We start from the raw sequence: 14,846 nt of genomic DNA on the forward strand, positions 1-14,846 counted from the left end.
AGGAGTCCATACCCTGGTAATGTAGTGACTGCGTATGTCTATGTACAATGTTAGAGAGGTGTCCATACCCTGGTAATGTAGTGACTGCGTATGTCTATGTACAATGTTATAGAGGTGTCCATACCCTGGTAATGTAGTGACTGCGTATGTCTATGTACAATGTTATAGAGGTGTCCATACCCTGGTAATGTAGTGACTGCGTATGTCTATGTACAATGTTACAGAGGTGTCCATACCCTGGTAATGTAGTGACTGCGTATGTCTATGTACAATGTTAGAGAGGTGTCCATACCCTGGTAATGTAGTGACTGCGTATGTCTATGTACAATGTTATAGAGGTGTCCATACCCTGGTAATGTAGTGACTGCGTATGTCTATGTACAATGTTATAGAGGTGTCCATACCCTGGTAATGTAGTGACTGCGTATGTCTATGTACAATGTTACAGAGGTGTCCATACCCTGGTAATGTAGTGACTGCGTATGTTTATGTACAATGTTATAGAGGTGTCTATACCCTGGTAATGTAGTGACTACGTATGTCTATGTACAATGTTATAGAGGCGTCCATACCCTGGTAATGTAGTGACTGTGTATGTCTATGTCCAATGTTACAGAGGTGTCCATACCCTGGTAATGTGGTAACTGCGTATGCGGAGACGAGGTGGATATACAACCTGGGTACACTGAGGCCGGAAGGTTTAAACATTGAGGTGGACCTTAAGTGTTTTCTGGGTGAGTGAGATGGTGAAATGGGGTGAACCAGGTTGTAAAAGGAAAAAAAGGGGGAGGAAACCTCTCCATATATATGGATTTTTTTAGTATCTGGAACCTCTCAATTAGGGATTATATTATAGTTTACTGATTTTCTGAGTTTTATGTTTACTGTTCATATAAAATCTTTGCTAACATAGTAGAATTTTTTACACTTCTTATAATTTTTATGTATGTGTGTAAAGTTTTGCACTATTAAATAAGTGGCGTGGGATATGATGAAAAAGGGATGATAGATGTTAGGCAGGGAAGAATATGACTCTTTTAATTGATGTATCACAACTGTAATGCAAAGGGAATACCCCTGATAGCAACAGGCAGGCTTTTTATGTGCGGTTGGGAAGGCTGAGTGCGTTTTTTGGTCGGTGCATACAGCTTTCTGTGCGCGGTGGGAGAGATGAGGATGTTTCTATTGGCCGGAACAATAACGCGCACTTCTGTATGGGATTAGCCTATGCATAAGTGCGTGTGAGGCCGGGGGAGGAGCTTAAAGTGGAGCTTCAGTACTGAATGGTGAGGAACTCCAATACGACGTCACGGGGGGGGCGGGGTTGGGGAAGGAGCGACGTCAATTGAAACCCTGCAGCGTCGTTGGCTCCTAGTCCCTGATGAGTCACATGGTGACGAAACATGTCGGGCGGAGCCTAACCACGCGAGGAGGAAGCACACGCTGAGCGGTGGGCGTCCCACGGGTATCCAGCCGGAGGAAAGTGCACTTCAACAGCGGTACATCGGAGGGACTACAGAGACAAGCCTGCCTGCGGCCCACTATACGGGGGAGAGCCCGTTGCAAGCAAAACTCTGTGCAATTTTTAAAGCTGAGGAAATGTGAGTGCAATAAGTTTTTATATTAAATAAATGCCATACGTTTTTACGCTATGAGAGGCCTGTTTTATTGAGGTACATTGAGGATTTCAGCCATATGCAAGGAAGACTCCATTGGTGAAAGGTGTTCAGGTTGCCCAGGATTTGCCAGAGAGGTGGGGGACGACCAGATAACGGTCCCAAAGATGACATCTGACCCATCAGAGGGTCTTAGCAGACGGTGAGTCTGGCACAAAGGGTGAGGTGGAGGTTTTCCTTTACTGAGCATCTAAGTGTGAAGCCATTGTTTGTTTGAAGACCCCCAAAAGCTGCCAACAAATAGCATTGATTTTGGACTTGTGTGATCTGCATCACAGATTAAGGGAACTGTCAGAAGCATCCTGGACATTTGTGACATTTATGACATGTGCTAATGTAATGGAGTGGAGATCAAAAATGAGATGGTGATTGTAATTGTGTCTTGAGAGCGCTACCTCTAGGTGTAATATAATGTTACAGAGCTGTCCATACCCTGGTAATGTGGTGACTGCATATGTCTATGTACAAGAATGTTACAGAGGTGTCCATACCCTGGTAGTGACTGCGTATGTCTATGTACAATGTTATAGAGGAGTCCATACCCTGGTAATGTAGTGACTGTGTATGTCTATGTACAATGTTATAGAGGTGTCCATACCCTGGTAATGTAGTGACTGCGTATGTCTATGTACAATGTTATAGAGGTGTCCATACCCTGGTAATGTAGTGACTGTGTATGTCTATGTACAATGTTATAGAGGTGTCCATACCCTGGTAATGTAGTGACTGCGTATGTCTATGTACAATGTTATAGAGGTGTCCATACCCTGGTAGTGACTGCGTATGTCTATGTACAATGTTATAGAGGAGTCCATACCCTGGTAATGTAGTGACTGTGTATGTCTATGTACAATGTTACAGAGGTGTCCATACCCAATGTAGTGACTGCGTATGTCTATGTACAATGTTACAGAGGTGTCCATACCCTGGTAATGTAGTGACTGCGTATGTCTATGTACAATGTTAGAGAGGTGTCCATACCCTGGTAATGTAGTGACTGCGTATGTCTATGTACAATGTTATAGAGGTGTCCATACCCTGGTAATGTAGTGACTGCGTATGTCTATGTACAATGTTACAGAGGTGTCCATACCCTGGTAATGTAGTGACTGCGTATGTTTATGTACAATGTTATAGAGGTGTCTATACCCTGGTAATGTAGTGACTACGTATGTCTATGTACAATGTTATAGAGGCGTCCATACCCTGGTAATGTAGTGACTGCGTATGTCTATGTACAATGTTACAGAGGTGTCCATACCCTGGCAATGTAGTGACTGCGTATGATTATGTACAATGTTATAGAGGTGTCTATACCCTGGTAATGTAGTGACTACGTATGTCTATGTACAATGTTATAGAGGCGTCCATACCCTGGTAATGTAGTGACTACGTATGTCTATGTCCAATGTTACAGAGGCGTCCATACCCTGGTAATGTAGTGACTGCGTATGTCTATGTCCAATGTTACAGAGGTGTCCATACCCTGGTAATGTGGTAACTGCGTATGCGGAGACGAGGTGGATATACAACCTGGGTACACTGAGGCCGGAAGGTTTAAACATTGAGGTGGACCTTAAGTGTTTTCTGGGTGAGTGAGATGGTGAAATGGGGTGAACCAGGTTGTAAAAGGAAAAAAAGGGGGAGGAAACCTCTCCATATATATGGATTTTTTTAGTACCTGGAACCTCTCAATTAGGGATTATATTATAGTTTACTGATTTTCTGAGTTTTATGTTTACTGTTCATATAAAATCTTTGCTAACATAGTAGAATTTTTTACACTTCTTATAATTTTTATGTATGTGTGTAAAGTTTTGCACTATTAAATAAGTGGCGTGGGATATGATGAAAAAGGGATGATAGATGTTAGGCAGGGAAGAATATGACTCTTTTAATTGATGTATCACAACTGTAATGCAAAGGGAATACCCCTGATAGCAACAGGCAGGCTTTTTATGTGCGGTTGGGAAGGCTGAGTGCGTTTTTTGGTCGGTGCATACAGCTTTCTGTGCGCGGTGGGAGAGATGAGGATGTTTCTATTGGCCGGAACAATAACGCGCACTTCTGTATGGGATTAGCCTATGCATAAGTGCGTGTGAGGCCGGGGGAGGAGCTTAAAGTGGAGCTTCAGTACTGAATGGTGAGGAACTCCAATACGACGTCACGGGGGGGGCGGGGTTGGGGAAGGAGCGACGTCAATTGAAACCCTGCAGCGTCGTTGGCTCCTAGTCCCTGATGAGTCACATGGTGACGAAACATGTCGGGCGGAGCCTAACCACGCGAGGAGGAAGCACACGCTGAGCGGTGGGCGTCCCACGGGTATCCAGCCGGAGGAAAGTGCACTTCAACAGCGGTACATCGGAGGGACTACAGAGACAAGCCTGCCTGCGGCCCACTATACGGGGGAGAGCCCGTTGCAAGCAAAACTCTGTGCAATTTTTAAAGCTGAGGAAATGTGAGTGCAAAAAGTTTTTATATTAAATAAATGCCATACGTTTTTACGCTATGAGAGGCCTGTTTTATTGAGGTACATTGAGGATTTCAGCCATATGCAAGGAAGACTCCATTGGTGAAAGGTGTTCAGGTTGCCCAGGATTTGCCAGAAAGGTGGGGGACGACCAGATAACGGTCCCAAAGATGACATCTGACCCATCAGAGGGTCTTAGCAGACGGTGAGTCTGGCACAAAGGGTGAGGTGGAGGTTTTCCTTTACTGAGCATCTAAGTGTGAAGCCATTGTTTGTTTGAAGACCCCCAAAAGCTGCCAACAAATAGCATTGATTTTGGACTTGTGTGATCTGCATCACAGATTAAGGGAACTGTCAGAAGCATCCTGGACATTTGTGACATTTATGACATGTGCTAATGTAATGGAGTGGAGATCAAAAATGAGATGGTGATTGTAATTGTGTCTTGAGAGCGCTACCTCTAGGTGTATTATAATGTTACAGAGCTGTCCATACCCTGGTAATGTGGTGACTGCATATGTCTATGTACAAGAATGTTACAGAGGTGTCCATACCCTGGTAGTGACTGCGTATGTCTATGTACAATGTTATAGAGGAGTCCATACCCTGGTAATGTAGTGACTGTGTATGTCTATGTACAATGTTATAGAGGTGTCCATACCCTGGTAATGTAGTGACTGCGTATGTCTATGTACAATGTTATAGAGGTGTCCATACCCTGGTAATGTAGTGACTGTGTATGTCTATGTACAATGTTATAGAGGTGTCCATACCCTGGTAATGTAGTGACTGCGTATGTCTATGTACAATGTTATAGAGGTGTCCATACCCTGGTAGTGACTGCGTATGTCTATGTACAATGTTATAGAGGAGTCCATACCCTGGTAATGTAGTGACTGTGTATGTCTATGTACAATGTTACAGAGGTGTCCATACCCAATGTAGTGACTGCGTATGTCTATGTACAATGTTACAGAGGTGTCCATACCCTGGTAATGTAGTGACTGCGTATGTCTATGTACAATGTTACAGAGGTGTCCATACCCTGGTAATGTAGTGACTGCGTATGTCTATGTACAATGTTACAGAGGTGTCCATACCCTGGTAATGTAGTGACTGCGTATGTCTATGTACAATGTTACAGAGGTGTCCATACCCTGGTAATGTAGTGACTGCGTATGTTTATGTACAATGTTATAGAGGTGTCTATACCCTGGTAATGTAGTGACTACGTATGTCTATGTACAATGTTATAGAGGCGTCCATACCCTGGTAATGTAGTGACTGTGTATGTCTATGTACAATGTTATAGAGGTGTCCATACCCTGGTAATGTAGTGACTGCGTATGTCTATGTACAATGTTATAGAGGTGTCCATACCCTGGTAGTGACTGCGTATGTCTATGTACAATGTTATAGAGGAGTCCATACCCTGGTAATGTAGTGACTGTGTATGTCTATGTACAATGTTACAGAGGTGTCCATACCCAATGTAGTGACTGCGTATGTCTATGTACAATGTTACAGAGGTGTCCATACCCTGGTAATGTAGTGACTGCGTATGTCTATGTACAATGTTACAGAGGTGTCCATACCCTGGTAATGTAGTGACTGCGTATGTCTATGTACAATGTTACAGAGGTGTCCATACCCTGGTAATGTAGTGACTGCGTATGTCTATGTACAATGTTACAGAGGTGTCCATACCCTGGTAATGTAGTGACTGCGTATGTTTATGTACAATGTTATAGAGGTGTCCATACCCTGGTAATGTAGTGACTGCGTAGGTCTATGTACAATGTTATAGAGGAGTCCATACCCTGGTAATGTAGTGACTGCGTATGTCTATGTACAATGTTACAGAGGTGTCCATACCCTGGTAATGTAGTGACTGCGTATGTCTATGTACAATGTTACAGAGGTGTCCATACCCTGGTAATGTAGTGACTGCGTATGTCTATGTACAATGTTACAGAGGTGTCCATACCCTGGTAATGTAGTGACTGCGTATGTCTATGTACAATGTTACAGAGGTGTCCATACCCTGGTAATGTAGTGACTGCGTATGTCTATCTACAATGTTACAGAGGTGTCCATACCCTGGTAATGTAGTGACTGCGTATGTCTATGTACAATGTTACAGAGGTGTCCATACCCTGGTAATGTAGTGACTGCGTATGTTTATGTACAATGTTATAGAGGTGTCCATACCCTGGTAATGTAGTGACTGCGTAGGTCTATGTACAATGTTATAGAGGAGTCCATACCCTGGTAATGTAGTGACTACGTATTTCTATGTACAATGTTACAGAGGTGTCCATACCCTGGTAATGTAGTGACTGCGTATGTCTATGTACAATGTTACAGAGGTGTCCATACCCTGGTAATGTAGTGACTGCGTATGTCTACGTACAATGTTATAAAGGTGTCCATACCCTGGTAATGTAGTGACTGCGTAGGTCTATGTACAATGTTATAGAGGTGTCTATATCCTGTTAATGTAGTGACTGCGTATGTCTATGTACAATGTTACAGAGGTGTCCATACCCTGGTAATGTAGTAACTACGTATTTCTATGTACAATGTTACAGAGGTGTCCATATCCTGGTACTGTAGAATTGATTTTTTCAGAGCGATTAGAATCATGGATCTGAGACAAAAACAAACAGCTGTCAGTAAATTTCTTAATTGTCATTGGTTACTGATGCTGACGGACAGCCACTCCTTGGCTCATCTGCAGTTTTGTTTTGTTTTTGTTTTTTTCCCCCCCCTCTTGAAACCTCTTCACCCAACTTCACATTTTGCCAATGGCCACAGCATCCATACAAATATTCTTCAGCCAGTTATAAATCTCCTTAAGTGCACAACATAGCTTTTGCCAAAAATTCAATGGCAGTTGTTTGTTTTAGTTTCAGATGCAGGGTTTTAATCATTCAGCCTGAAAAAAAAATAAATCACACATAAGGACACATCTATAACATCATACATAAACATGCCCAGTCACTGTATTAGATAAATTATAGACACAGAAGCATTACTTTATGATCAGCCCCCATATTTGTGATGGATTATAAACTAGGCAACATTCCCAACAGGCTGTAGGCTGCCAGTCCTAGCAATTCCCTGCCATGGTAAAAGGTGTCATTTCAGAGGTGCTCTGAAAGAAGCTTATTTTGCTGTCATCAGTATACAGTATTTTACTGTACTATGTAGCCAATTCTGCTGTAAGAACAGAAACTGCTGTAAATAAGCAGAGCAATGCTATTGCACAGAGCTGTATTTGACAAAGACTGGCTTGATTTGGCACTTCTGCTATTGCTTTCACCATAACTTGTTCATATAGGTTTATGGCGTGGGAATATGGACAATATAGAGACTGGCATACCTTCACCTAAAAAATAAATAATCAGATGCTTAGCTTTTGTTTGTTAAATTGCACTGTTCTTGAGTCCCACCAGGTCCAGCAACATGGAAAGGAGTGGACCATTTTGAGGACGCAGTCTTCCTAAAGGTGGCCACTAACGATACAATCTTTTTCATCCAATTTTACCAAATCTATGTAGTAGAAGGTTAAACTGAGTTTATCTATTGAATGGATCATTTAGGCAGTTACCCTATATTACATAGAAATTGTAAGATTGGATGAAAAAGATTGCATCATTAGTGGCCAGCTTGAGTCTCCTTACAGCAGATGGTCAAGGATGACATTATTATTATTATTATTATTATTATTATTGATTTATAAAGCGCCAACATATTCCGTGGCGCTGTACAAAGTAAGAAACAAACATGGGGTACATAATAATACAGACAATGGTGTACACCAATATACAAGATACATAATTAGTGACAAAATACAAAGAATGATACAAAATACAAATTATAGAATTGGTAATGACAGTGGTAAAATTAACATGATGAATAAAATGTATAATGGTTACCAAGACACAAAAGGGGGAGAGAGCCCTGCCCTTGCGAGCTTACAATCTAAAGGGAATGGGGGGAAACAAGAGGAGGGGTAGTATGCAGCAAATATATAGAGGCTTTGTGTTTTAGGATACCTAGTAGGAGTGCAATTTGGTCTTAGTACAAAGGGAAGTGGCCTAAGGTAGAGCATATGCTTGTCGGAACAAGTGTGTTTTTAGAGAGCGTTTAAAGGTAGCAAAGGTTGGCGAGTGACGGATGTGTTGTGGGAGGGCATTCCAGAGGAGGGGTGAAGCACGTGCGAAGTCTTGTAAACGCGAATGTGAGGAGTTGATTCTAGAGGAGGACAACAGAAGATCATGTGCCGATCTGAGATTGCGATTGGGTTTGTATCTGGAGATTAATGAGGATATGTACCGGGGGGAGAGATCGTGGAGAGCTTTGTAGGTTAGGGTTAGGAGTTTGAACTGAATCCTCTGGTTAATTGGCAGCCAGTGAAGAGCTTGACAAAGAGGGTCGGCAGAGGAAGATCGAGAAGAGAGATGAATGAGACGAGCAGCTGAGTTCAGTACTGACTGGAGCGGGGCCAGTTTGTTAGACGGTAGTCCACAAAGTAGTACGTTGCAGTAGTCCAGACGAGAAATTATGAGAGCATGTATTAACATTTTAGTTGTGTCTTGAGTGAGAAAGGGACGGATGCGAGATATGTTTTTGAGTTGGAGATGGCAGGAGCTGGTTATGGAGTGAACATGAGGAATAAAAGAGAGAGATGAATCGAATATCACCCCCAAGCACCGAGCTTTGGGAACTGAAGTTATGGGAGTGTTATTAACATTTATTGTTACTTCAGGCAGGGAGGTGGACAGAGACGGTGGAAAAATTATTAGTTCCGTTTTACTCATGTTAAGTTTTAGGAAGCGAGAGGACATGAAGGAGGATATAGCAGACAAGCAGTCAGGAACACGTTTAAGGAGGGAGTTAAGGTCTGGGGCAGAGAGGTACAGTTGTGTATCGTCAGCATAGAGGTGGTATTGAAACCCGAATGAGTTGGTTAAATCACCAAGACCATGCATGTAGATGGAAAAGAGGAGGGGACCAAGGACAAAGCCTTGGGGAACCCCGACAGACAAAGCATGAGGAGAAGAGATCTGATCTGAGTAGGAGACTGAAGGACCTTCCAGAGAGGTAGGAAGATAACCATGTGAGAGCAAGGCCCTTTATTCCGACATTTGAAAGTATTTGTAGGAGTAAGGTGTGGTCGACAGTATCAAATGCTGATGACAGGTCAAGAAGGATGAGTATGGAAAATTGACCTTTGGATTTGGCTGTAAGAAGGTCATTGGCCACTTTGGTAAGGGCTGTTTCCGTGGAGTGGTTAGAGCGAAAGCCAGACTGGAACTGATCAAGTAGGAAGTTAGCAGATAAATAATGGCTTAATTCTGCATGTATATGGCGTTCAAGTAGTTTAGATGCAAATGGGAGAAGTGACACTGGGCGGTAGTTGGCAAGTGTGGTAGGATCTAGAGAGGGTTTTTTAAGTAGTGGTGTCACAACAGCTTTTTTGAGTGGGGACGGAAAGATGCCAGTAGAGAGGGAGAGGTTAAATAGCGTTGTTAGTGCAGGCAAGAGAGATGAGGACATCAGGTTATCCCCACACTTCTACTAAAGTGCAGTCCTAAGCAAGGCCTGTCAGGCTCACAAATACCTGTAAATTAGCTGCAGACACAATCTAAGTTTGGGACAAAAGTTTGTAGAGCACTGTCCCGTCTTTAACATGGCGCCTACAGTGTATCTTGACATAATTAGATTGAAATCCCCATTAACTGAACTTAAAAGTCAATTGAAGTGATGGGCATGGGTTTCCACACACAAGTTCTGCCTCCTCACTCTCCACTAAAATACTAAAATCATTCCAGCTGTTTTTATAATGTTTAATTCCATTCTTGCTTTGAATTTGAACCCGCTTGCAACACATTATATGCTGTATGCCTGCATGGTATGCTATAAGGAATTATATTCTTCTTCTTTACAGTATCAAAGTCCATTCTTCTACAATTTCGACTGCTGCTGATGTAAAGACAAAGTGAGCATTGTGATACATGAACAATCATGAGAAGGGCTTCTATATGCTGGGTGGATTATAAATAGTTAACTGTATTGTTTGCATGCAATCCACTCGTCTGTTTTATCTCTGGTATGACAATAGTCTGTATTAATGCTATTATAGGGCCTTCTCAACAAAGAGTAATTCATTACTACAGCCTTACTTTCATATTGCTACAACAGCGGTATTTGTGAGAAAAAGAGGTTATTTTATTTTTATTCTGTTTAAAAGAACCACTATTGTAAAACAAATGCATACATATAAGATGTATATAAGATGAGCATTAATCGCAGAGTAACATGCATAACATAAATTACTTTTTTCCTAGGTCACTGCCACTTAGGCCTAGTTTACACTACAAATTGCAATTGCAAGCACTAAGCGCTTTTGTGAGCGATTTTGTTAAAGAGAAACCATAACCAAGAATTGAACTTCACCCTAATCAGTAGCTGATACCCTCTTTCCTTTGAGAAATCTTTTTCTTTTCTCAAATAGATCATCAGGAGAGTCTGTGTGGCTGATATTGTGGTGAAAGCCCTCCCATGGACCATGGTTCTGACATCACACTGTGGGAGCCTTGTTGTATTGTGGGAAATACCAGCTGTTTACAGCTGTTTCTAACGGCCAAAAAAAGCAAGCATCATCTCCTTACACTGACATCACCTGCCAGCAGTAAAAGTGTCACCATGTAATAAATGTCAGAATGTAAATCAGGGAGAGGAAAGATTTTACAATGGGCAAACACTGACTAAATCATTTATACATAATGATTGCAAAAAAGAAGCACTTTTCTATTACATTATTTCCAGTGGAGTTCCTCTTTAAGCAATTCCTGGCATTTTTCTTTTAAAGCAAATTTGCTTGAAAAATCACTGTGCAAAGCACTTTTATTGCAATTTGCTTTTTTTTATACCTTGCATTGAAGTGCAATCACCCAGAAACTGGCGCAGGACTGGCGTTTGCAACTGGAAAAAAAAAGCTGATGGCTCATGTGGGAACACTCATAGGATTTCATTACACAAGCCCTTTTACAGCACTTTTTTAAACACTAGTGAATAAAAAGGATATCAAAACGCTCAGGGTGAACCAGCCCTTACAGTACATAGCAAAGCTCCAGCAGATCTGAGATGTTTTAGACTAGAACACCTTGTCACAGGGAATCTTCAGGGTTTTATTTTCAAATGGACTTAAAACAGTTGCACAGTCTAACTGCCAAAATAGTGTGCAAATGAGTAGGGAAGCCAATGGGCATCTTCGCACATCCTTTCTATCTAGGGATCCTGTGTAAGGATTAGAAAAAAATACTGAGATTTCCCCATGAAGAAATGTACTAGTCCAAAGCCCGTCAGATTTTTACTACCTGCTGTAAGTGAAAGGAAAAAAAATTATTATGCTTCTTACTCTGTGACAACTGAACATGTTATATGTATGTATTTTAGATTTAAAGGACAACTGTAACCTTTTTAAGTAAAAAAAAGGTTAGATACTCTCTGGATCCCTTAGAGCCTTCCCATTCCTCTCTGCAACCCATCTATTCGCTGCCGGGGCCCCGTTCAAATCCCCTCCCCCCCCCTCTGCATCTTCAGGTCTACTCTCGCATGTTAGCAGTATGGAGCCACTCCTTTTTGGAAGTACTCTGAGACCCTTAGGCCTCTGACATTTAAGTCGGAGGTTGGAACAAGGAGGCCCAGTGGTGGAACAAGGGGATGCAGGGAGGAGCAGAAAAGCTCTAAGAGATCCAGAGCTTTCCCTCCTCTTAGGTTAGTATCTAACTTTTTTTTTTTAAAGGTTACAGTTGTCCTTGAACAAAATGTTCACGTTAGTTTTCCTTATACCATCTAGAGTGTCAGGGTTAGAGATCAGCTGGAGAACTGCCTTTACTGTTGCCAGAGCTCATTGCTCACTATTGACACTAATAGAATTGTCAAAGGTGCATTTAGGAATGCATGAACAAAAAGATCTGTTACATCTTTCAGAGGCAACGAGACACTGTTTGCATTGAGACATCTGCTACTAACACTGGGGAAAGGCAGGTCATAAATAGCCTTGCATGGTACTTCCAATCTGACACGGCTACATTTTAAACACAATTAAAGGATGTTATGGACTGCCCTGTGATATACATTAATGTATGGTAAACTGACACTGAATATTTGTGAGACAGATAATGAGAAGTAACGGGCATTATTTGAGCAAAAAAAAATAACACCCTAAAGTATTTCTATAATATAGGTGTGACCAAAAAAAGCTGCAGAAAGAAATATTTCAATAATAAGCTCTTAGATTTTAGACTAGCTCTGACAAGAGTTAATACAGTATACTATACTCTAACTTGCTGTGCTGAAAAAATGATTCTCTAATATAAACATGGCAAAGGAAACTGCCAAAAGGAGTTTTCTAATTGCAGGACACACCTGCTCATAAGACTTACAAGACGATGAATGTTTTAAAGAATCTGGAATTTGTGTGCACAGACAACAGAGCATCATCAATTTTTTGGGGGGAAAGGCTAAAGAAGCTTGAGAAATGTACGTGTTGAACTTTGCTGTGAATCTGTGGACTAATATGAAAGTTTTATGGTTCATGGTCATTCAGTTCTCAGTAAGGCCTAGAACTTTTCATTAATATGTCACAGAGATGAGCTCTGGCAGGTCACCAGAGATTCAAGGCCTTGCCCCCTCCCTCATGTGACACAGCACCTTCTTCTACATTTATGAATTTCATGTCTACTGCCAGATAGACATGTTTCTGGCTCATCACTAATCAAGGAAGTCTTCCACAGGAGATGGGTCTACTGCTTCATTTCCGTCCTCAGTGCACCTTTTCAAACAATGGTAGTCAGATTATTCTCCATAGTTTTAGGTTTGTATCTAGCTTTAGGAAAGCAGAATACAGTATGAAAAGAGACAAGAACTCAGGGAGGCAAGAGATGTTGCTCTCCACTGCCCCTCATTCAATTAAATGTTCTCCTAGGGCAGTGCAGTATATTTGGGCCCACCAGAGCTCTTACCGCAGCCCGTCCACAGCTTCCTCTATGCCGTGCACTGCTTTGCTCTTACCCAACCCCCAGCAGTAATGAGCGCCCAGTTGAGGCTGAGTGATACACACTGCAATTGCATCATCCGCTGCTCAACTAAATGCAGGGTGGGGGGTTTGCAGCCAGAGCTGCTGCATTGGAGATTGGGGCTGTAGAGCCTCTGACAGGTGAGCACATGTGTTTTATTTTCAGGTGCCAACACTAAGACCTGGAAGAGATTCTGCAGGGCTTGCCAATCACCACCCAGACAATCGTTGCAGTAGAAGCCATTGGAGGAGCCTACGCAGGAAGCTCCCAGTGACGCCAGCGGAAGCGAGGACGCATGCTGCCAGGGCCGCGCAGGTGCGGGATGTCTTACAAAATTAAAGTCGCATATTCTGGAAGTGCGCCACGGCTGGGGACTGGGGCATCGTTTCGTACTGGCGCGGGCACAGGACGTCTGTGGACGGCCGGTAAAAGCTTCAGGTAAGAAACTTTTTTTTTTTTTTTTTTTTTGGGAGGTTACTGTACTCTTTTAAAAATTTTAAATATTTAATATGCGCCTGTTAAAAGTAATAAAAAATATATTAAGAATACTTTTTGTACTTAATTTAATAAAATCAAAAATAAAAATATTCCCTTCAGATCTATAAAAACCTTCATCATACATTAGCCTAGCTAAGACTTACATGGATGAAGCATGTTAGATATGGCCTACCTTTCCCATTTTGCCAGGCTGTGTACCAGGAGAGGCTGAGAAAAGAAGTGATAAACACTAATGCGGTGGCCACAGTTCCATTTCGGAGCCTCATTTCATTGCACCATCACACTGGTTCTGAAGTGTCTACATTAATGTCAAAGAAGGTAAAGGTACGTGTCTGTTTACACACTGCTGGGAATGCATCAACGCTCCTTCCTCTTCTGACTCAGTGAGGGATGCTCAGCCCTTCTGTTTATGCACAACATAATGATGTTCTTTCACATCTCCGACCTGTCCTGGCACCTTCACCCCGATTTCTCCGGTCTTGTATTCCACTCCTCTCTATCAAAATACAAACATGCCAAAAGCCTGAATCTTCATGAAAACAAGGCAGAGTGATCAGAAATTATTCTCAAAACGCTAATGACAAAAAACAAGCACATAAAAAATCTGTACAAAATGGAACATTAGCAGATACTGCTTTGGAAGTGAAGCAAAAATTAAATTTGATTAATCACTTAATGACAAGCTGACTTATAAAAACGTCCTGCTAAAGCCTCTTAATGGCTCCAGGACTTTTTATAAGTTAGACAGTGCTGCAGCCGCTGTGCGTGTGGACGTGAAAATAGTGGGGGGAAAAACCCACCAAAGAAAAAAATACACCTTTATTTCCAAATAATATATTGTCACCATACTTTGTACTAGGGACATAATTAAAATCTTGTGATAATCTGGAAAAATGGGCAGATAAAATGTGTGTGTTTTATGTACAGTAGCATTGTTTATATTAAAACTATAGGGGATGAAATTGGAGAAAACAAATATCAACCCCAAAAAGCCCGATTGGTGGTGAAAAAAACCAAGCTATAGATAATTTCATTGTGATTAGTAGTGATTAAGCTATTGGCAAATGAAAAGCATGAGTACTGAAAAGGTGAAGATCGCTCTTGGTAAAA

At 41.7% G+C, this 14,846-nt stretch overlaps 1 protein-coding gene across 2 annotated transcripts in view; it reads right to left on the reverse strand.

Moving 5' to 3' along the window:
• MGAT4A (alpha-1,3-mannosyl-glycoprotein 4-beta-N-acetylglucosaminyltransferase A) overlaps positions 1-14,846 on the reverse strand; it is a 172,182-nt gene that overhangs the window by 120,303 nt on the left and 37,033 nt on the right. For both annotated transcript variants that reach the window (XM_068268180.1, XM_068268182.1), the window contains one exon: positions 13,909-14,232. In XM_068268180.1, the coding sequence (XP_068124281.1) occupies positions 13,909-14,002 (94 nt within the window). In that variant the 5' untranslated portion in view covers positions 14,003-14,232. The remainder of the gene's footprint in view (positions 1-13,908; positions 14,233-14,846) is intronic.

The sequence above is a fragment of the Hyperolius riggenbachi genome, chromosome 2, assembly GCF_040937935.1.
Source record: "Hyperolius riggenbachi isolate aHypRig1 chromosome 2, aHypRig1.pri, whole genome shotgun sequence".
Lineage (NCBI taxonomy): Eukaryota > Metazoa > Chordata > Amphibia > Anura > Hyperoliidae > Hyperolius > Hyperolius riggenbachi.